General features: G+C 40.7%; 1 protein-coding gene across 2 annotated transcripts in view; it reads right to left on the bottom strand.

The window, feature by feature from the left end:
* Positions 1–24,522, bottom strand: part of SMYD3 (SET and MYND domain containing 3) — a 372,579-nt gene extending 348,057 nt beyond the window's left edge. For both annotated transcript variants that reach the window (XM_035321618.1, XM_035321619.1), the window contains exon 1: positions 24,304–24,522. In XM_035321618.1, coding sequence (XP_035177509.1) covers positions 24,304–24,467 — 164 coding nt within the window. In that variant the 5' untranslated portion in view covers positions 24,468–24,522. The remainder of the gene's footprint in view (positions 1–24,303) is intronic.
* Between the last annotated feature and the right edge of the window lie 741 nt (positions 24,523–25,263).

The following is a 25,263-nucleotide window of genomic DNA, read 5'->3' as shown; positions in this document are numbered from 1 at the left end:
ACAATAAAGAAGTGGTATTACATTGTCCAGGAAAGAAAGGGAGAAAACATGAATAACCAAAGCACTTGTCTTGTGACAGAAGTTCAGGCACTTGTGCTCTCTTGCAAACGACCTAGTAACATATACAAAAATACAGCTTGTTTGGCATACCAAGTAAACTTCCCACTGCTTAAGTCTCACATGCCACCTCAATTGCTCACATTCTCTACTATTTTCTGTAATTCTTGTTACAGCTAACCTTGTATTTAACACCCTGAAGAGTTTTTGGATACTTTCTATATGCAAAAAAACAATTCAGATAGATGAGGGAAGAGAGAACCCATCAGCTTAGAATGAGCCTCGGTTCTGTTCAGATTTTACAACTATCATCTTCACATATATGCTACCTTTATTTGGCTTAAACATATACCCTAGGTAGGTGATAAACATGCTGGGTCATGTTACTTCAAACTGGGTGTTCTGGATGGTATTCCTCATCTGCTTCTGTGCATCTGCTATCATCTCCCTTAATTCTTCTCCTGCAGCTTGATTCTTCTGAAGAAAGCCTGGTCCAAAACTTCTAAAAAAAATATTTTCCAAATAAAACTTTGTTGTAGTCTACAATAATTACTTTGATCTAGAATCATGTTTTCATATAAGATTTATGTTGGATATTTAGCTTTTTCTTCTTTTGGGATTTGAAGGAGCCACAGCTGAAGCAAGATAAATAAATAAACATCCCATTGGGTAGATTTTCATTTACTCTCATGTAGAAGCTAGTCTTGTGCTCATGCCGTAGTAGTAGCATTAACTTCTGATAAGAAAGTGTTATTTTTAGAGCACTTCACCGTATTTTGAAAAGATGTAATATTTTTAAAATATCCAGAGCTCACAAAATGGTGCAATATTCTTCACTGGAATTGAAAAAAGTTATCTAGAGCCACAAGTAGAAGATTCTCCTTTTGTTACAGTGAAGAAAAAAGTACTTTCCTGAAAATACAGCTGCTGGAAGTACAGTATTTTTTCTGATATAACCAAGAAGAGAAAATTATACAACTTGATGTTGAGCCGGTACCTGATGTTTCAGATATAATTTTCCAACAAAATTCTTGAATGAACTTTTAAGAACAAATATCTTACAGTTATCACCTTCAGTAGGCAAGAAATTTAGTCTTTATTTTGCATCCTACTTCTTCATTGAATATTTACATCTGATCCTAACCAATTCAAGGATGTACAGGAAAACAGGTCTACTAAAAACAAGGAGAAAGCTCCAGAAGTCATTTCAGTAGTACAAAACCACATTCTGCTCCCTCCACCTGAAAATATTCAGGAGAAGCACTCAGTATCTCCCAAAACAGTCCCTTTTTATTCTAGAAGACAAACTAGCTTTAAAAATAAAATAACTTCTACCTTTTATATAAATACATATATATACACACATGCATGCAACCAGTTTATCAAAGGGAAAGGATGAATAAAACAAATGCTATCACAACAACAACAAAAAAATCAATACTTGCGTGCGAACACAGTGATTATCCCCAACTGAGAGCAGTGATGCAGAAACACAACAAAATTTGGCTTTAAGAGCACAAGGCAAACAGTTTCAAATTGCCTCCTAAGCCTACTTGCCCTGGAAAGCTACTTCGACACTGTTTCTCTCAAATGAAGGCAATCTTCAGTGTTTGTCTGCAGATGGCATGCCAACATGCCTTCAGCAATTTAAGGCTTAAAATGATTAACTTCAGTCACACAGTACCTTCATTACACCCTGGAATTTTAATTAAATAAAAATGCCAAAAACTGACAAAAACTAAAGATTATATTTTACAATATCAAAAGGTCATACGTACAACTGAAAAACAAAAGAAAAGCCACATGTGATACTTTTAAAGGCTCATTTCTTGACCATGTGGTTGCAATCCAATGCAGCCACAAGTATTACAAAATATCCCATCTTTCATTTTTCACCTGATAAAGATGACAAATACAATGCCCATAGGTCAACATTCGACAAAAACAATGTGGTTACTCTGAAATATATTATTATAGTAAATACTTTCTTCCAGCTAGTATTTGCCTTTTGGATCATATGGATCTATGATTTTCAGTGAAATTTAAACCTCTATGACCCTCTCACAGAGAAATATCTTTGTCAGCTTTTCTAGCTCATTACCCTTTCTCTTCTTGCCCATATTTATGTTTTTCAGGACACCTGTTTTTTAGAGGCTTTTTACATCATCACCTTATTTGCTCTTCCATTTCCAAATATGAACTGATACATCAAGAAGTCCCCTCATTCCTGACTGAACACATCCGGAAAGCGCTGAACAAAAACTGAAATATTCCAAGCAAAGAAACTGTACCAATATGGCACTTGAGGAGAGGGACTCTTTGTAAGGGACTGTGGTGATAGGACAAAGTAACAGTTTTAAACTTTAAAAGGGTAGAATTTGATATTAGGAAGTAACCCTTCACTACGAGGGTGGAGAGGCCTTGGAACAGGTTGCCCAGAGAAGCCCCATCCCTGGAGGTGTCCAAGGCCAGGCCAGACACAGCCCTGGGCAACCTGGTCTGGTGGGAGGTGTCCCTGCCCATGGCAGGCGGTTGGAACCAGGTGATCTTTAAGGTCACTTCTAACCCAGACTTCTCTGTGATTCTCTAAGTTTTCCTCAGGCAGCGATTCTACACAAACAAAAGCACTTCTAATGCTGAGTCTAAACTCAGCCTGTCAGAACTGCAGACTACTCGTGACAGGACTGCTGTTTGCTCTCCTGAACAGTTCCATACCACTAAGAGGCACTAGCAAAACCTGAGGAAACATAACTTTTAGCAGATTTACAAACACCTAAACAAACTTACAAGTATCTGCCTATACACTTCTCTTGTAGTCAAGCTGAATGATGGGTCTCAAACTGTCATAAATACACACCTTCCATTTTGGGGGGATTTATTTAAACATTATTTAAAAATTATTTAAACATGTACTTTTCTCAAATCTTCTATATTTTATTAGATACTTTCCTGTCTTTTTGTTATTTCCAGGCTAACACATTTTGGTCTTCTTGCCACTGATCATATTTTTTCCCTAATTTCCTCATGTTTCATCAACTTCCCCATTTCAGATTTTCCTTTCCCATTTTCTAGATTAAAAGGGACTTGATTTTTTTGGTTGGAGAAGTCTTACTTGATTCCCCATCAGCCCCAAAATGTCTTTTATCTGCCAATAATTTCTGGGCAAGAACAAAACAAAATGTAGCTTGGAAATACCTGTAAAGAGTGGACTTTCACATACATAGCACAGTACCCAATACTCTTACTGAATCACTACTATAATCATTTTCCATTTTATACTTCTTACAGTAATTTTCACTTCATATCAGAGGGATCACATTCAAACAACTTGATCTGAGAGATTTTACAGAGTTTCTTCCTATCAACTGCTTAAATAAAATCCATTGTCACACCTCTATCCTTTCTCCAACAGATTCTGGATTCAGACATCTTCTCTTCTGACTCCCCTCACAGAGCATCCTGAGCTGGAAGGACCCACAGGGATCAACCTGTCCGACTCCTGGTTCTACACAGGACCACCCAAAAAAATCAAACCATACTCCAAAGACAAAAATTGCTTCCAAGACCTCTGCAAAACACTCCACAGTAACAATAGCACAGAAATGCCAAGACTGAACCATGCAGTGACATGCGCTCACTTCTCGTGCATTTCAGCCCCCCACCCCATCCAGTGGGAATGCCCCTACAGAAGCAGGACTATGTCCCGAACCAGTGTCTTGTGCAATACTGTCAATCTAACAGTCAGATTGGTGGACTGGTCAAGATGCTGCAACGACTGATCTGAGAAAGCCTCCGCAGGGCTGGATTTCTCCCTCTCCAAAACAAATAGCCGAAGAAAGCCATAAATCAATTCCACATCACTTAATCACACACAGTACTCTGTACTCTGGTGACATCCTATGGCTAAAAGTGTAATTGATGTTTCTTCAGTTTAAAAAATTAGTTATTGCAGTTTCCCTTTTCCATTTAAATGAGATTTTTAAAAAAGTCAAAAGAAATGCCTGCACAGCTATAGTAATGCCTATACATTTTCAGGAATAAAGTACTTATAATTTAATAGTCAAGAGCACTAGGGTTAAGCTGCACCAATGCCCTCCCCAGCCATTCTACATACCAATTAGTCTGGTAGGAAAAAGCTGTACATCCTTCATGGTTTCCACGTTTGTTGATTTCCAACAGAAAGGTCTTTAAAAACAAATTGTCTAAAGCCATAAGTATATGTTAGGACTCAAAGTCATCACCAGCTTCAGGACAGGTCCAGACAGCTTTCCTTGTTAAGAAAAAAACAGCTTGACTAGGAAAACACTTAACACTGGGATTAATTCTGAAAACTTCAGCAGCACTGATATGCTCGAAGGTATGCACATGCTTAGATATATCTGCAAATTGAAATCCTCTCTCACAGGCTAGATCTGTTATTAGTACTGTTATGTTTCTGACTGTAGCCGACAAGCACATAATAGATAATTATTCCAACTACGGAAGATTCAGAATAATACAGTGTCTCCCAGAAACTACTTTTCATTTTAGGAGACTAAGCACAGCTCTTACTTGAAAATAAATAAATAAATAAAAAGTGTGTGGAATAAATTCTCTTCTAAATGTAAAAAATCTGAGATAAAACTCGGGTAGGGTAACCATCAGAATTCAAATAACTCATGAGCTAGTTTTGTTTAATTTTTAATAAAAGATCCCAAGTATTTCTAAGTGATGTCTTCTCCATTTCTAGGTCTGTTTTTCAAGAAATAAAACAATGACGTGCCATTAACATGAAAAAGAACCAAGTACTTTTTAAAAACCTGAAGTTATTATTTTCATTAATGGAATCCATTTTTAATGAAGTCATAGGAATTTCAACATACAACATGTTTCCATACATGTAGACATTGCTTTTTTTTCTTAAAACAAGGTTAAATAGCAAATATTGAAAAAAAGGAGGAGCTATAAAGCCGTAGTATTTGTCATGAGATTGTCATCTACTTTCCAGACAAACTGGACCAACCACAACACACCAATGGACACATTTCCATTTCAAAAACTGCAACTGGTATGAAAAAAGCTTCAAAGCAGCATAGACACTGAGGTTTGAACTCATATGAAGAGTTATAAAATGATATGAATTTGTTATAAAATGATGTGGATTTCACTTGATTATCCAGAGCTAAAATTATTATTTTAGTATGTTCTGGAACATAAATATGTTTACCTCAATATAAGTCTTTAGTTAAATCTCATTTTCTACATGGCCAAGAAATGTGAGCCTTTAATCATCATACTGTAGCTTCAGCAATGGGACATGAGCAAAAATCAGACTATTTGTTTCAGTTCAACAACCATGGAATGAGACTTTGTAGAGTACGGTACAAGAAAATGAGAAATGTTATTCCCTATTAGCAAAGGGAGAGAGCAAAGGTTTCGAAGGCTTATTGTGATGGACAAAAGCTGGAAGAGCACTAGAGTTTTTGTTAACATGGAACAGAAATGATATGGCTTTTCAGCACAAGTTAAATAATAGTGTTAAAATTAACAGCAGTGCTATGCTTTGCAGAGTAAGAGAAATGCCAGCAGCACCTATTTGAAAAACATGAACCTCCTGTAGTTTCTAGAGTCATCCAGGCCCCAAACCAATGAACCAAGAAAGTGCATGGGGAGGAATAATCTGTCACAATCATACTGGTCTGTAAAAACTTCACTTTCATTAAGACTGCAAAATAAAAGTTTCTCAAGCATGTACATGCACATATATATATATATATATGTCATCCATATACACAACCTCCCCTAGTCTTCTTTCTTCCTAGCCTCAATTTTGCACCTTATGGGCTGCTTATCACTATCTCCTCCCATGCCTCATGAACACACTGCACCCAGTTCACCACCATTTGGGCTCGCCCGCCATCACCCCAGGAGCAGCACACTGCGAGATGCCCGACCTCAGAGCTGCACCCCCATGACAGCTCAGGCACCCACCCCTTCTGCAGCTCTGCAGGTGCAGGTGTAATCCCTACACTTCGCTCATTTTACTGCTTGAAGTATTCATCTACTGTATGTTTCATTTCACAGGAATTCTTCACAACAGAGAGAAACCTTAACAAAACCTGAAAAGCTTGCATTTATGCTACATTTTGTGCTGCAGATCTGGCAGATGTTTCCCAACTAAGCCTTTTTAAACTGGGAAATGATACATTAAGATGCTGACACAGAATAATCTGCTGATTCAGGACCATGCGTTTGCACTTCATGTGAAGTGACTGTTTCATCCAATTTGATAAAAAAAACTCCCAGCATGATAACAGATTGTTGCATTGCTGAAGATGAGACCTTCCATGGAAGACAGAAAACCAAGGCTGATGACTAAACTCTTAATTTATAAATTTGGTGGAGGTTCTTTGTTTTTACTTGTGTTTTTTATTTTTTAAAGCAGCACAGTATCAGCCAAGGACTGATGGATCAATCCACCTCCAACACACACAGTTTTTAAATGATTTTTCTGCATTCCTCGTCCTAACCCTTGAGTTAAGGGGACATCAGCAGCATCTCGCCCCAGAGAGTCAGTCATCTACCTGACTTGGAAACGGCAAGGTTTGTGTTTGCAAAGCTTGTGAAAAACCCAGGTTTGTGTTTGCAAAGCTTTTTGAAAAACCCAGGGTAGAAATCCAGACTAGTACATTAGTTTGGTATTAATCGTTCTTGTTAAACTCATGAACTTGAGCTAAAACATGAACTGAGCTTGCAAGACTAATTTGTGTTGGCAATGTTCAAGACAGAATTACAAACAGATGTTCAAGGTTTGTCTGAAAAACTATTGGATTTGGGGATAAAAGGCTTCTGAACAATTAATGACACTGCCAAAAAAATAAATAGACAGTCATCTGCTAAAACCGGTCATATATAAACACATAACCCTAAACCAAAGATACTGTGAAGACACTAAACAGATTAATATATGATAGGTAGTGCCAAGACAATTGTTTTTATGACCGTAAAAGAACATACAACTATTTTCAAGCAAAAATTATGTACTTAATAGAACCATCACAAACCGTGTGTGGGAAGAAAACTAGAACAGACCTGGACTCGGTAAAATACTTCAGAATAGATATCAAAAAAAAAAAGTTATCCTTAGCTAAGGATAAAAACATAATGGATTACCAATTCATTAATGTATTTACATGCTATAGAAGTTGTTATATATATAAAAATATATGTTTGCCCTTTTTTTTTTTTTTACAGTGACACTGACTTTGAAAAGAAAATGACACTGAGAAATCAAGAGGAAATATAAACACTTCAGAATCCTCACAAGAAAAACAAACCCTAAATGCAGTACATCACTACATTTAATTTGTAGAGCATTAAAAATTACATACTAAGCATTGACCAAACTAATTGACAACAGACAAAGTGGCAGAATAAAGCATCCTACCATTATATAATATTTAACTGGAATTCTTTTAAAGAAATAAACCAAAAAGCAGCTGAAGTTCATTTCTGTACCAGAGAAGCATGTTTTTAAGATAGAATTACTCATTCTTGGATATCCTCATCTCCTAGAATTTGCTCAACCTATGCAGTTATTAAGAATATGATAACTCTTAGCTGAATGACTTGAAAAAATCAAGTAAGCTCCCAAATACTTGATTTACAGTTAAAACTGTTCAAGCATATTTTCTAAGACAACAAAAACTATTTATGAAAGCATACCTAGGATGCATACATCAAAACCATTCACACAATGTTTTCTAGTAGAAAACATTTATTACGTGAGTTGACAGCTGCAGGTAAAAATACTGGATAAAGGATACTGGATTTATGTTTACTACACAAATAAAAGGAGGAAAACCATAGATTTCTGCAAACAAAAACTAGAGTTTACACCGATAATGAATTCTGAGTGCAGGAGATAAAACTTACACTGTATAATACCACCCTACTGTTCAGTGATGGACTTCCTTGTACCACTGTAGTCTTTGACAAGATTTTCACCGACTACAACAGCACAGGATGAAGGCAGTAATAGAGTAACAAATGACACAGTCAGGTGAGTTTCTTGGAGCAAGGATTGCTGTACTGTGACCAGTGAAAAAGTAAATGAGCTTTGACACTAAAATCATCTTTGTGTTTCAGGGCGGACCACAGCTGATCAGCTGTGCACTGACACACTGTAAAAAGCACTGAAAACTCAAGCTAGCTGGGGTAATGTTTATATAAGTAAAGCATCTATCACCATATTGATAAACACTCTTTGGAACCACTCTGATGGCAGTGGTAAGAACAGGAGTTGATCTGTTAGTACCTCAACACTTCTGATTCCAATCAATTCTCAAAAAAAAAAAAAAAAGCCTACTCTCCTTGGCCATCCTCCTCACCAAAATTTCCCATGATTGATACCCAACTAGCTTTTTGGAAGAATTATTTGTGATCTTCAAATCACCTTGAAGCTTAAGTGTCTAAGACTGTACAGCGAAGCCCATCTAAGAAGGGTAACGTTCATGGTGACCACTGTCAAATTAATTGTTCCATCAAGAAGCACTAAGTAAAAGGCTTTAGCTCTGCTATGCTCTATTGCATGCAGATACATCTCCAATAACTGCCCCATGGGAGTTTATGGATTCTCCATGACCCCTGGAGAAATGCATTGACTTCTTTGTTGCAAATTCTATTAGAGTCGGTTCCTGCATCACTGCCCACAATAATCAGGAACAAAGAGCTTGATTTATGGATAGGCATTCTGTTTTAGGCAAACTCAATGCAATATAAAATAGATAACGGTATGTGATGGCTACTTAGAAAAAAAAAAAAGTCAACTGCATCCTATTCTATCACAAATTAGCAAAGTTTTAAATCTCTAATTTAAAAAAAAATGGACAAGGAAAGGTGAAAGTAAGGAGTTCTCCCTACATATTGGCCTTTTGCAAAGAACCAGGATCCATACACAGAAGAAATTATAAACAACAGAAGGCAAATGTAGTCATCCTAATATTAAGTTCACTTACAATAAAAGGATCTGTTTGACAGGCTTTTAATGTCCATAATAGGAGCAGAACCAATCAAATGTGTCATGGGCTAACCCTTCTTCAGAGAACTGGAAGCCCCAGTCAAGGACACAATCCTTCTTGCATTTCCTCACTGTTATGGACAACATTCAGCTACAGATATTTAACACTATTCAGTTCAGATAAAAATTAAAGCATTTAGACTGACAAGCAACCTAAAATCTTTACAAGAATAACATAAGACATCTCACGAGAGAGAACATTAGTACAGCAAAAACATTGAACTTGAAGTATTTCTTTTCCATTATCTTCATTTTGCTTCTGCATTTCTACAGTTTGGCTCCTCTCACAAAGAAGCATCCAAGTAATTTTAAATATAGGAACTACTATCATAATTTTCAAGTATAGAAACTACTTTCATAATTATGGAAATTGGATCAAGATCTGCTGGAAACAGTTATCAAACGATGAGCAGAAGTAGTTCACAAAAAATAAACAGATTACATTATTAAGCCATATGTCATACTCGCAGTACATGGGACAACACAAGCAAAAAAAAACATCAGCTATCCAATTTTTTGTGGTAATAAAATAGTGGCTGAAAATAACCCATAAGAACACTAAACATTCAGAAGGTTATGACAGTGGTTTTAGATCTCAGAATGGGTCTGTTCATAGGAATGCTTCTGCTTAGGGAAAACAGGACAAAATAATACCAACTGCAAGAGGCAGGCAGGCTATCAAAAACTTAAAAACATTTACCATTTCCTAGGTTCAATGCACTTTGTATGGCCTCAAATAATTGGCAAAGATAATCAGATTTCCAAGATGAAGATATTTTGAACATGTGAACTAGATCCCAACATAGAAATTCTGGAGGAGTTCAAAAGCCAACGAAGAACCTTAGGGAAAAACTTTGAGAAGTCTCACTCACAGGAACAATGCACCTGCAATGCAAGTATTCAACTTGCAAATTTATCTGAGCTGACAACGACAACACAGTGACTCCACTATCTGATGACAGAACACATGTGCTGCTTTGTTTTAAACCAATACAACCTTTCTCCCCCAGTAAATGCATTAGCTACAGTGTAATTGTATCCAGAGAACAATCCATCTCCCCAAGACTATAGGAAAATCCATGCGCTTCACTGAGCATGTACATATCTTCATCGCCACCATCCCTACCGCTGAGTCAGGATACATCTTGCAACCAGGCTTGCATCACTGCAGCTCTATGAATCCAAAACGCATTTCTCCAAAGCAGGTACATCTAGAACTTGGAATAAACACATCTAAAATCACATTCAGATAAACACAGCAGTGGGCAGGAAGCCACATATTCACAGACCATTTTTCTTTAAGAAAAAATCTTACAGGTTAGTTACCAGAAGTTGCAGTACCAGTATGAGTGTAAGTGTACCCATCTGAAGAATTAGCCCTATCTGCCTAGCCCTATTAGCCACTTAGCCTATCTGAAAAAAACACATCTTGGGAGATCTGACCAGCTCACTGCCATCCTTTAACTACCCACAGAGAAAGCACAATTTTTGAAAAACTTTTATTGGAGCATGCAATTAAAAAAGAGCTCATTATTATGCTTTTTGAGACTTGTTAGCTTCCTTAATGTTAAGCAACTAAAGTGAGTGAAGTAAAAAAAAAAAAAAAAAACTAAAGCAGATAAAAATTGTTACTTTGGGGAAAAAAAGGAAAATAGAATAGTGGTTTTATGTGATGAAAAGGTGAGGCTTTCTGAATAATCCTTATGTTAGGTTAACTCCAAAGACAAAACAAGGTTATATGTCAGGTTCTCTCTAAACATTAACTGGAAAAAAAAAAAAAAAATCACATTTGTGAAGTATTTTCTTGTTTATATTAACAATGAGACCTTTTATTAGAACAACTTTTTCCTACTCTTCGGAATTTTATGCTAGCCATCCAGCATTTTCATTGACTGTATTCCCAAGTTAAAAACATAAGTCAACCTCTCCTCAGAAGTAAAATGTTTGTGTTGGAAAACAATGAAAAAAGTCTTTCTGAAACAAAGGCATGACTGCTGCCATCTGCACGCCAGTGCGGAAATCAGTCACATTTCATGGGGTGACATTTCTTCTCCCAATAACCTAATTTAGTTTCAGATGAGTTTATTGTATGCCAGGACCCAAAAGGATGATTTTAAATAGCCTCTCTCCCAACCATTCCCTTCCCCTTTGTCTTCAGACCATGCTGATCCGCAGGGATGCTCACACCACTGGGCTGCTGCCCATGCTCACCAGAACTGCTCCCTGCAGCAAGGTGACTTCAACCAACTTCTCAGCCACTGGGAAGCAACAGCTTTGTTAAAGGATGAGCCAGCACACATCCCCCTTCCCTAAGGGATTACTTTGGCCTCAGGCCCCACAAAACCCAAGCCCCTGGGGCAGGAAGCACCTTGCCCCTGGACAGGCTCCACTTCTGACCCCAAAACTGTTGCTGCCAGATGGCCAGGGGCAAAGGGCCACAGGGCATGGACACCGAAAGGGAACAAAGCTCCTGGTGGCACTTGGCGCTATAACCCAGAAAAAGCTCTGCACAGGGCATCCCAAACACCCTACCTTAGCCCTGCCCGAACAGCTTCCCTCACTGTATGAGGGAAACAAAGCACAGCAAGAGCAACTGCTCTGATCTCCCCTTGTTCTGGGTTGTAATGAAGATGCACACAATCTTCCTGCAGGAGGAGGAGGGATGGATATTTACTTTCAAGTAATGCCACTGTCGAATGAGGCTGGGCAACAGTTACACTGCACGACTGGGAAGCACTGTTCCTTGTGGACAGTGCTATACAAACTACACTTGCATGTAATATTTATGCTTACTGTAGACATAAATTGAGATTCAGCTTTCTGTTAATGAGGCTTTGTGAACATACACATATGCAAAAGAGATGAAAAGCCTAATGGGAAGCAAGGAAAAGATAGTGCAAATGTTGTAAATCTTGTTCCAATAACTACAACATTTTTAGAGAAAGGTTTCCCCAGAAAATACTGATATTGAAGCCATTACCATATTGCATACCAAGATTCACCAAGTTACAAACTGTATCAGGGCCTATCTCCACCATATTATATTGAAATACACAGTGCCAGCAGCAACCTTACCACCATAATAAAGCTTGTTCCACCAAAGGCACACGACATTTATTTGTTAAATAGACAGTAACTGTATTTTTACAGTAACTGTATATTTGCAGTAACTGTAAAATAAATCAAGATGGCTTTTTTCCATTTAAGCTAACAGTTTTAAAACAACTTCTAAAAAAATAAATTTAGACTATTAAAACTGTAAAGTAAGCTTTGGAGAACATATTGTTCTTCCAGTTGAAATTATTCCCACGTTTTAAGGCTTAACAAGCAGATCTATGCATAGAAATGTAAAAAAAGTGAACAAAATGCATTTTGGGAAATTACTAACTCTAGAAGACATACAACAACTTTCTGCTCTGTCTTCATTACACGTTTTGAGAGCAGATATTTGCAGGAGTGAGTCCACAGAGGTTTTGTTCTTCCTGACTGGGAACTCGCACCCCCAGCAGATGTAAACATTTTGTTTACATGTCAAGGACAAGCTTGACTTCATAGGAACAAGCCTGGGTGAAACTGGTGGTCATTTATTTCCATCAGTTAGAATGAATATTAAGGATTCATCACAAGATGAAGTCAAATTACCTGCTTGGTTAAAAGCTGCTGAAACTGTGGGACAAGACTGGAAGTGTTTGTAAGCTGAGGAAAGTTTTCTAGCCCCATCTGATTCCAGAGCAGGCAGGATGGCAGGCGAGGAGGTTTCTGCTGCAGGGACTTGATGGAAAGCACAGACTAGGATGATATGACTAGGCCTGCAATAACTGATTTAGCATTGTCTTACAGCAAGAGTTCTACACAATAAGCTTACTTACATGTGCATTGCAGTTTGCAGCTATGCAATTACCTGTGATAAACAGATAACCATTCATTAGCTTATGTGCAGCAAACAACTGGCAAGCTATTTCATGCCTGGAAGAATTTATAGCAAAAGAGAGAAAGGTAATGCAGACTGGGTGACTTTGTATCTGGAAAATAAAATTGATACTTTAAAATGCTGTTACCTTCAGCTGTACAATACATAGACACAGAGACGTCCCAAAAAAGGTTGTTTTGAAAAAGGATGCCAAATCCTTATGTACTATCCAGCAGAAAAGCAAACAATCTTTCAATTAATAAAAAACAGCTATTAGTAAAATGCTGTCCAGTACAGATGAAATTTATAGTTAAAACCAAGAAGAATATATGAGAACAAGCTCCAAATACATGCTTCACAAGGGGTCCTAACTACAGGGGTCATAAACTCTTATGTGTACAGACAGTTACAGCTCATAAGACTCCAAAGGGGGACATTAAAAATAAAAGAAAATTAAAAATTAATAACTCCATAGTACAGTCTCTCTGAACAGACCAAGTCTGTTTCCAAAGTCACAACTCCCACAGCGACTTCCTAGGACAACGGAATTGACTCCATAATTATTTCTGAAGCAGCTGGGAGCTGTGTACATCATTTCACCTGTTCCAAAGGAAGTCTTTAAAGGAACAAAAGCTGGGGGAAAAAAGCTTACAACAGCCTGCCCCCCCCCCAACAGAAAGCCAAATACCACTGTATTTAGCGCATCCTTAACATTGACATTGCTGTGAGCTACCTGTTCAAAGGCAGAATATTTCCTTTGATAACTCAGTTCCTCCTAAGATATCTCCTTTGATAACTCAGTTCCTCCTAAGATGCAGACACAAGGGGCTAAAATCTCAGGTTTGAAAGAACATTCAGCACCACAGATAACACTAGTATCCATTGCCACTGACCATTATACCCACGTGCTCTTCCACCACCAAGCAGCACATCCCTGCTGCCGCTGTGCCCTCAGCCCCAGCCTGTGTCTCCAGCTACACATCTAGCTTTCATGTTCCCAGCCCACAGCTCCCCCCATCAAATACAGAGGCATGGTTTCCCACTTCCCAAACACCCAGTTCCCTCCACATCAGGTTCTGTACAAGCTTCCCACTAAGAAACCCTGGTCATTTAGGATGCCTCTATCCTCTCCTTATAGCGAGCTTGAAAAGCATCAAATTCCAGTCTTGTGCAGAAAGTACAAAACTTCCTAGAGCTGCATTTTCCACTTTTCTTTTGTTATTTTAGATGTTCGCATTAGCCACAGAGGGGCCACAGCCTCACTACTCTGGTAACTCTCCAGGGAAAACATGGTCTGTACACACCACCTTTCAAAGTCTTCCTGCTGAGATTTTTACACATGCAGGCACAAACCAGAAAGCATGTTTCCCAACCCTTCACACCGTATGTTACTTCAGCTTCCAGCCACCAATGCTTCTTGAATTGGTAAGTGATTTGTATCACAGTATCATCCACAGCAGACCACTATTTTTAAGAACTGACAGGTTCTTCACTTGTGATCAATTTCTTCCTGAAACATTTAATATCCTCTCAGCTTTGGGCAGCTCTCTAGGTTGCATCTACTGAGCCCATCCCAGGTAAACAATTTTTCACACTGACATTCCCTTCAGTCTGCTGTAATTTAAATCCCATTGGCCCCTTCCCTCTTCTTCTATGGTATCAGTTAAGCTTCTTTTCATTCTATACAGGCACTTTTTTCTTGGCCTAAGGACAAGCAAGTTTCATAGCTTTTGAAGCTGGAAGGAATCCTTGTGATTTAGCACAATAATATTCTGATCTGGCAAATTGCACAGGCCATAAAGTTTCACACAGGAAAGCTCTCAGCTCTGGTGTAACAGGGACATATTTTGGCAATTTCAGAGAGCTCCATTAATTCTAAATGTACGTATAAACCTGTTGGTGTTGGACTTTCTCCTCTCAGTACTAGGAAATTTACAGCAGATTCACCATCTGCTGCCTACAATCACTGTTTAAGATGCTCAAATGGGCTACAGGTCAAATACTGCCCTTAAGGTGACAGACAAGTGAACAACTCAAGTTGTTTTTTTCTATTTTGCCTACTATCAGCAACTTCTAAGTATATGGGTGAACAATAAATTTCACATCTCTCAAATTAGTAAGCAACAGAAAGACCTTATCCAAATTCACAGAAGGTGCCCGTGTCAAAACATGAACTCTAACCCTCCGCTTGTGTATCCAAATACACAAGGATACATCCTTCATCTGATGTATTCCTCAAGGATCCATTAAAACGTCCCTGTCAGCTGAGAAAGTTATCTGTGTGCATGAGCAAGGTGAATTAGGACAGAGCTCTACCACTTACCGCTTCGACTGACCGCCTACCCCAAACTCTGTTTGAAAGCTGTCCATAAAGACTTCATCTGGTGGCAGAAAGAGAGAAAAGTGACAACTGATCCTTACAAGTGGGAAATCTTACAATGGTCTCTCCAGATAAAAGCACCAAACCAAGTACGGGAACTTTTAGCAAAGGGAATTTCCATAAAGGCAGTAAAGAACAGAAGGGTAAGCCTTGCCTGAAACACACCAATAAACACGACATAAAAATAAAGCCATTTAGATCTTGATAATTCCAGTAACTTCCTAATCAGTGAAAAGTTGGTTGAATACCTATTTCAGTACAAGCACACACCATCTTCTACACATTCATTTATTTTTAAAATCAATTGTTAATCCAGAATACTATAATTAAATCAGCAGAAGTTAATCCGGCCTGGGTAACGTTTTATATATTTGCAACAGGATTCTCCAGTCACATTTTCCAGTAGAAAGGTAAGGTCAGTAGAAAACAACCCCACCCCAAGTTCCCACAGGGTCTTTGAAGGGGCCCAATTGTTTTACACACAATACTGAGCATGTTCACACTCCTTTTTGCGTTTCATTTAAAATCTCAAGTAGTTTTGGCTTATTAGACCACGCAATGAGGTACTAACCACATCAAATAATTAGTGTAATTCAATGAACACGACTGCCAAAGCAGCAAAGGCTGTTAAGGGGCAGCAAAACCCCCATCCAAGCAATATGCAGACCGACTGCATGGCTGGCAGAATGCTAGCTATCTAGCAGACGTGACAAGATGAACTTCCTCTGTAATTGGGATTCTAAATAAGACCCTTATAACTGCCTTGCTATTATTACGCCTGACATGATGCTTTTTAGTGCTAATCTGCACAACTCATCTATTGTCCCAGCCATGGAGAGTCACATTCTTGGAGTAAGAGATCCTCTCCTGTACTTATCTGAGGGGATAAAACAAACACTACAGTCTTTAAAAAAAAGCCCAAAAATCTGTAATAGATTTTACTTATGATGAAATATGCTTCATTGCTCCCTTTTACAGCTGAAGCCATGCATTTCTTACATAGATTACCACACAGCCTCTTTTCCCTCTGGGGCAAAAACTTCAGATAAATCTATCATCACGTGCAGAGTTTCAGAGACTATTCAAAAAAAGTGTTTCCATACCCATTCCGTCTGCGGTATATCAATAGTAACTAATAAGACCATTTTAATATGACAAGTGGATACAATTTGTAAATAACTGAGTTGTCAGACTCATTTGCTAAAACAGACACTTAGGAACCTAAATAGCTGAGGAGAAAGTGGTTGTCTGTGCCAATTCAATTTTTTCTTTTTCATCTTTCATCTGGTTTTGCTTCTTCAGAAATCTGGACTAAGACACGTTCGACAGCTGGAGGACTTGGAGCCAGTGCACTGCAGAACACAAAGAGAGCTATACAGAGAACAGATTCACAGCAATACTCAACCAATGCTTAGAATAGCTGGATCCAGAGGTTGATCAGAAGAGTCCCAGCTTCTTTCAAAGGAAATTAAATGCAGAGCATTACCCTGGCATAAACCTTTCTCATCCCATATGATATTCAGTAGTTTCCTTGCGCAGTGACATGCAAAGCAGTACTTGAATTTACTCCGCCTACAAGGACGATATAGGAGGTCCCCAAAAATATATTCATGGCAATGTGAGGAAAGATACAAAGAAATGTGGAGGGTAAAATTTGTGCTTTATGTCTCTCAAAATTTGTCTAAGTGTTACATCCTTGCGGCATTCACTTCTAGAAGTGTGCCTCCAGTAGTAAAGTGTCTCTCCACAGTAATATTTGGAATCAATGGGACTTACAAATACATTCCTGTTAGAAAATATAAATAAGGAGTAACACTGCTATAAAACAACTTAAGATTCAAAAAAGCCAACAGGATAGCACTACATTGAATCTATATGCTAAAGTGAGATGTTTGCAACCTTTTCTTGACACAAAAAAAAAAAAAAAAAAAACATACACAGGAGTTCCTGGCCACTGAACAAAGATCTTACACAGGAAGCATACATAGTTTATTTCACACTCAACATTTCAACATTCACCAAGACACAAGTACCTTTCCCCCTCCATGGCCATGCTTCACCAACGCACACAGACCCTGCAGAAGCACCCAGACACACAGGCCTCCCCGAGCAAAGCCAGGGGTTGAACTTCCTATCAGCAGCAGAATTATGAACTGCAACACACAGGTGTTAAGGAGACAATTTATTAAATATATATATATATATATATTCAGTCTCCATTCATTTTTGCTTGAGAAATCAAGCTAGTCACAGAACAAGCCCTGAGCTGAATGCAGTTAGTTGTTAAGATGATGAACAGGAGAGCTAAATATTTTATGAACAGGGGATCACAGCTTGGCTTAACACAGGAATTATGCACTGGCATTCAACAATTGTACCGCTTGGCACAGACCCTACAGTCATCAGGATGCACTTGAGCATGAGTCCAAATCGTGTCTTGATCTCCAAGCAGAATCACCTGCTCAGCTGCAGAGGTGTGCTGGAAGAACGGCAACCACAGCAGTTAGCACAGACCCCAAAATCAGTAAGATCAGTGACAAATAATGTCACAGAAGGCACTTCTACATAGCCAAGATGTTAACCAAAAATAATCTCTTATTTGTAGGAAGAAGCAACTCCACATGTCTGCAGTGTTTCTTCTACCAGGTTGAAGAAAATGTTAGGAAATGCTTCTGGGGAAAGAAAATGTGGCAGAACCACAACAGCATGGATGAAGGAATAAGCCTTCCCCATGGGGCAGGGTTAGCCAGGACCACCCCAGGCTACAAAGCAGAAAGCATCCTCCACCTACAGATGGCCAGCCAGTCCTACACTCCTCAAAGTCCCCTTTAACTTGCAGGCTCACCCCCACAGGAGCTTGGAAATTCCCCTCAGAGCCCTTTCTATGGTTTTATTTCCATTCCTAGTGCACCAGGCTAAAGGCTAGCTGCCACCAGAAGGAACAGCCCTGACTGCCTGACCTTCCCCTTCCCTGCAGGGGCCACTTCAGCCCCTCTCCCCCTCAGCAACACCTCAACTGAAGGACACTGACAGACATATTTATGCATTCATGTTTGCTAAGCTATGGTTCTGCCTTTCTAGCTCCCCCACCTATATGATTGTGACCATCTTGGAACAACTGGTGCAACTAGTTATGAACAAGGCTGTAGATGTTCCGGGGAAGAAGGGTTATCCCATTCACCATATGGCCACAAGCACATGGTTGCTTTGGAGTACAGTCACAATAGATGCAGCCACCAACAACTAAATTCCAAGATGTCATTGGGATGGACAAGATGTCATTAACAGTTCCTCAAGAACTTACGTTCTCTATTGCAGCGCAGAACTTGAAGCAACTTCTGTAAAGTTAAAAAAAATCTCAGGAGATATCTGAAACTAATTTTGTCACTACATATGTCAGCCAGAAGTTATCCATATTTTAATCAGCTATGTTTTCCGTTGCAGGGCTCATTTTAATCCTGTACTTGCACAATTACAGTTTATTCTGAGAAAATGAATACTAAAGATAATTCAATTCACAAACCTATTCTGGTGGCTTTATCATCTGCTACAAGCAGATAACATTCCTGCGGAGCCTATTATTTAAAACAATAACATTATGGACTGCACTGTGCAGAGAGGCAGGGTAATACCAGGTGTGCATTGCAGATCCATAGTGAAGCCTAAATTCAGATGAATTTACAAGACCGTAACTTAAATTGTCAGTCACAGCGTGACAAGACAACAATTTTGATATAATACCTTTCAAATTACAGATCACTACAAGCATGAAAATTATACACGCAGAATCACAACATCGTAAGGATCTTTAGGGACTTTCAAGGCACGTCCGAACTTGAACTTGTCATTTTTCCATAAATGACAGACACCACAATAAACACTTGACCTAGAAGAATTTATTTTTGGTAACGTCTCTGCCCTTCCAACTTCTCCTCTTACATTAGGAAGAGGGGCAATGGCAGGCTGGCAGCAGAAGGCATTGACAGCAGCCTCGAGCCTGCAAGGCGGGGGACGAAGGGAAGGACATGGGCAGGGACCCGCCTTGCCTAAAGCGGGCTCGGAGCATCCAAAGCTGTACACAGGAGTGCAGCAAGAACCAAAATACTGCCAAAAGGAAAGGAGAGGGTTTACCGAAAACAGGACTTGAATTACCTTCCCAAAGCACACCCCAAAGAGGAAAAAACAAACCAAGCAGCCTGTCAGAGAAGGAAACCACGGACCACAGGATATGCCTAGCAGGAACATGGCAAACTCTCTGGCCAGCCCAAAGGGCACTGCAAGGGAGGCAAACGAAGTCACAGGGTAGGTCAAGAGAATTACCACAAACACAAATACCAGGTTTTCCATCTTCCCGACCTTGGTGGATACCGCAAATATTCCATTAGATGCTAGCTTTATTCACATTGAAAAAGCAGTTTATAGCCTTCTCTGAAGCAGGTGCCACAGGGAAGGGCACTTGATGGTCTGCTCTCTTCACTCTTCCTTGCATATTTTCTTGGCAGCACACGACCGCATCATGAAAGCCACCCTTCCTATGGCTCCAATTGGTATTGAGACAAAAAAAGCAGGTCTCACTGACAGTAAGGTCACTTTACTATTGCAGTAAAATGACAAGGGGGAGGGTGAACATCTTCTCAGGAAAACGCTACTTGGTCATTCAGCTACAGATAGAAACGCTTGTGCTAGTGGCGGTGGCGTGATTTCTCCAGCCTTGGGAAAGTTCCTCACCCATCTGCAGTGAACCTGAAGTTCTGATACATTGCATAGCTCATGAGTCACCTACACATGTCTCACATGCTTGGCCCTTGCTCCATATGAGGGCAGATAGCACAGGGAACAACAGCCCTGCAATTCCACTCCGACGTGATTAGTCAGAAATGCTCCATCAAGTTTGTGCATATAATTCCCAGGATTATCCTACTCTGAAAGCACAAAAATATAACTGCTTCTAATAGCCACCCTATTTCCATTTCCCGTCTGGAAAGACCACTGTGACTACCACTAATCTGATACACATTGTTATAACAATTCCTCTACATCCTACTAAGTCATGTGTTGTGCAAACTACTGGAAAACTACTGGAAATCTCAAACTCTGATTGATGATCAAATAAAACAGACTTCTCACATCCCCAAAATTTTATTGCCAACAATTTCACAACACCAAGTCATGTTAACCGACAGTCCTGAACTAGACATTTTTTCCTTTCCAGATACATTTACAAAAGCCGCAATCATACAAAACCACCTTTTTTCTTTTTTTAAAAAAAAAGAAAAGAGTCTGAACAGCCTCTGACCCTAACCATGCAAGAAACATTTTGGTTTATTTCATGGTCTACGCCATACATCACACATTCTCAAATATTCACTTTTCTTCAGTGTCATTTTCCTGTAAAGGCATAAGTGGAATAGCATTTGGGAGTAGGCTGGCGTTCCCTATTTTGCAGCTTCCTCTGAGACAGACTCCAGCAAGCTTGTTTATTTGTTCCCAGGTGTCAACCAGAACTTAAGCTTTCTTGCACTGAATTGCTGTAAAAGCAAAACATCACACGTCAAAATACAACATATTGATGTTTTATAAAAAGCAATCAAACCAAAAAGGAACAACTGTTTTTTATCCTCATTTTAACTCCCACTCTATAACAGGCTGGGTATATTTTTAATGCAAGATATGAAGGTTAGACCAAGCAGTGCCATCTCTACCATGTATTTTGAGGGAAAGTCAATCAGCGGGGATTAATGGCCAATATGACATTGATTACACAGAGGAATAAAACTCTGCCAAGCACCGGGACACCACTTCTGTATTCACTTCCCAGACAAGGAACATCTTTAAAATCTATGTTCAGATTTAACAAGCTGAGCAAACTAAGCAACACCACCAAATAAGATGGATAGCATGATTAAATTGAGGGATGATAAATCAATGTATGCAAGCAAACTTGGCAGTTAAGTTTTCCTATGCTAAAGGTCAGTACAGACCTATTTTGTTAAACCAAGAAGTAACGGGCAATATCCAGATTAAAGGAACCACTAGTCAGATCAATTACGTAAAAGCAAATTCTAAAATAAGGTTAAGCAAAACAGAATATTAAAAATAACTAATAGAAGAAAGGAGGCCAAATGAGTCTTCACCATTAAACTTTAACAATTATATAATAGAGAATGAGATTACTAATCATTCAGATGAATAAGATCTGCCAGGAAAGAGCAAGCACGGTTCCCACGGAAGGGAAGCTTGCTTTTGTAGCTTGCTCAATGACAGCAATGCACAGATGAGTACATAATCATGCAAAGGCTAAAAAAGAGCCAAGTTGTCAGGGACTGGAAAGAAGGTCCTTTTATAAGCTGATAGCCACAAAGAACACAGAAGGAAAAAAGGGGTCTTAACAGTCACTTTCCAGAACAGAGAAAGGTGATGGAGGTCTCCAGGGACTGCTGGCAACTAGCTTTACTCAACATCTTTATCAACACCCAGCAGAACAGAAAACACAATGAAGTCCCCTAGTTTGCAGATGAAATTAAGTTGTCTTTACATAACTCAATCCCCTGCCATACAAATCTGTACTGAGCTGTTCTGACACTGAACCCACCTTAGAGGCGCATGGGAAGAAGCCATACAGAAAGTCTTTAACAGAAAAGAATGATTTTTTTTCTGTTGCTTTCCCCAGCGAGTTGTTGGAAGAAGATGCCAACCAAATTTTGTCAGACTTGGATACATGCACAAACAGCACGCTTTCAGCAGGGCATCACCTCTATCCCTACAGATGCTCCTTGGCCAAAAAGGTACGGCCACGCAACACTGTCATGTGTGCTCTCAGGGCATGTCTTCCATGGAAATGCAAACTGACAAGTACTTCTTTATCAAAATTCACATTTTTGATCAGATCTTTACTATGTACCCAACTTCAGGACATTATATTTTTTATTTGCTAATGTGATATTATTTGAATGAACTACACTCTCATATTAAACCAGCCATAGCAGAATATTTCAGAACTGCCTCCTCTAAAAGCTAGCATGAACCTAGGCATCAGAAAACACAGGGCTATCTCTAGAGTGAGAAGAAATCACAGAAGTGGAAATAATTACTAATATCTGCCACCAGCTCTACACATGAGAATGACCTATTAACACTGACCAAAAAAATTAACTGCACTATACAAATAGTGCCAACAGGCCAATAAAGCGAGGAAGGGATGTTACAATTTCCACTAGCAGGTGTAGGAAGTAAATAAATAAAGCCATATAATTGTTTTAAATTCTCACTGCTACTCACTTTAATTTAGATAGGACCAAGTGGAGCTACAGCAGCAGCCAGGCTGTCCTCTCTGAAGGAGGGCAGCAGACTGCCCCAGCAGCCATCCCCCAAGCCTAAAGGGCTCAGCCAAGGCCACAGAGCAAGGCAGCCACACAGCAAGCACCCCTGGCCCTACACCAAGCCTAGGCCATGCTGCTGCCTTCCTGCACGCACCCCAGAACAACATCTGCACCCCACCACCCATCTTCTGGCCCAGCCTGCACCTCCCACACAGCCAGGAGCTGCGACCGACAGCACTTGGTAACGCAGCCTGGGAGGCAAAGTCAGCACGGAACTGCATGGCATAGCACAGAGCCTCAAACATTCACTCATATACGATAAGAATGATAAATGCTATGTCAATTTCAAGCAAGACTTTTTTTTTTGTGGGGGGGGGGAATTCGTGTTCCTGTGCTGCCCCCTAAAGATCAGAATGGAAGACAGGAAAAGTTGTACCCAAGGCAACCGACCTACCTGGAAGTGAGCAGTAACTGCTTTTCTCCTACTTGGCTTTCAGTAAAGATCATACTGCATATTAAATGAAAGCCAGAGCCATGAAACAGTTCAATTTCACATCCCACTTCAGCAGGTACAAGTTATTTTTAACTTCCATGTATGTAAAGAAAAACGATGTACGAATACACACATCATTAGTTCAATAACATCTCCTGAATAAGAAAATGCTTTTAATTTGATAAATAAGAAAATCTGTTTGCAGTTCTGATCTACTAACTCTTCACAACCAGCGCATGCTTTGCAATGGAATCTGCATGATGGTAAATCACTTTAGATTTTATTTAACTTGAACTTTCTACTAATACCACTGTTAAAAATAAACTTTCAAATGCATAACCCTTCACAATGCAGGTGGTAGAACCACTGTTTCTCCCAACAAACCTCGCCCTGGTTACCTTTCCCTCTCCCAACACCTCAGATTCAGTCGCTGCTGCCAGCCTGCCCCCGAAGCCAGCTGCCTCTCATCGCCTCAGGCCTACAGGTGCAGGCAGCCACCCTCCTGAGGCACCACGAAATCACGACTCAGGCTTCACAGAAACATCAGCTAGAAATCTTTTCCTGTTGTTTTTAATACCCTGAGGTTAGATGCAGGTGTGACCTGGCACACACCCCCGAACTTCTCCCTAGGGACATGGGGATCACAGCATCACTTCTTTGAACCGAAGCTGGGAGGCTCTGCGAGGACAGGAAGCAAAGCCCCAGAAATACAAAGAGAAACCACGCATCAGGTACTTATGAACCAGGGCAGAGACTGGCAATATTGAGTTTCTTCTCAACGTCCCTGTGACCACAGACAGGCTTTTACTGCCTGTCAGTGCACGTTTAGATACTGAAACACAGTCACACCACTGGTTTCCTCCCACCAACAGGACCTGGGCTGGCCAGGCACCCCTAGCAAGGACCCTGGAGCACACGGACGGCGTGGACTCCCCCCCACGCCTCACACACTGCTTCGTGCAGAGCCAGCTCCCAGCTCAGCACCCGCGCTGCCCCCTACCCACCCCTCCTTCCCTCCACAGCGGCGGAAGGGGCGGCGCTGGGCGGGCCACGAGGGTGCAGCCGCCTTGCCCCGCTCCTCCGTACCTGCGCAGGCAGCGCTCGCACACGCCGCCCAGCAGCTCCTTGCTGACCACGTAGGCGAAGGGCTCGGCCCGGTACAGCAGCTCGCCGGGCCGCAGCCGCCTCCGGGAGCGCAGCCCGCTGCCCTTCCCCGGGCTGCGGAACCGCTCCAGCGCCGCCGCCTCCATGCCGCCGCCACACAGAAAGGGGGCGGCCCCCGCCGCCGCGTCACGCCGCCTGCGCCGCCATCTTAGCGCGGCGACCGCCGGCACATCGGGTGCGCGCGTGGGGGGGGGGGGGGGGCGAGGCCTCCTTCCTGCCCGTGGCACGGATCAGCGGCGCGGCTAATGATGGGGTTCCCGTCACGACTCGGACTCGCCTCGTGACGCTAAACAAAGCGATTATAAGCGTTTCCATTAATTGCAGCGGGTGTGGCTAATGACAAATACTGTGGTGGTTGGGGCTTTTTTTTTTTTCCGTGACTTGGTAACTTCCTGGTTTTGCTTCGTTTTTATTTTGTTTTGATGGAACTAAGGCGTTAATAAAAATTAGAATTCTAATTGCTAGTCTCATTAGCAAGGAGGTGGGAAATGCTGCAGCTCCTCTTCTGGCCTTCGCAGTTCCAGCAGTCCCACCCCAGGCGGCACCTGAAGCAATAACGACGCTTGCGCTGCCACATCAGCCTTACTCTGCCCTGTGCTTGTTCCACTTCAGCACCCACCCAGCCTCAACACTGACACGGATGTGGGAAAAAAGATGCACAGAAATGGAAGCGGCATGAGGACAGGGGGAGGCCGCGCACCCACGTCACACGAAGCAGAGAAATGAACTTCAGGAGCTGGGCTGTGTGGGGAGGCAGGAGACAGCCGCCTCCTGCCGGCCTGCTCTCCTCACACCTCATTCCAGGGCCGTGTCCCCCATGGGGGACACTGGAAACCAGAGCTCCTCCAGCCCAGCCTCCAGTACTGCCACCCAAGGGGTTGG

This window comes from Oxyura jamaicensis, chromosome 3, assembly GCF_011077185.1.
Source record: "Oxyura jamaicensis isolate SHBP4307 breed ruddy duck chromosome 3, BPBGC_Ojam_1.0, whole genome shotgun sequence".
In the NCBI taxonomy this organism is placed as follows: domain Eukaryota; kingdom Metazoa; phylum Chordata; class Aves; order Anseriformes; family Anatidae; genus Oxyura; species Oxyura jamaicensis.
This window is presented reverse-complemented; position numbering and strand designations above follow the sequence as displayed.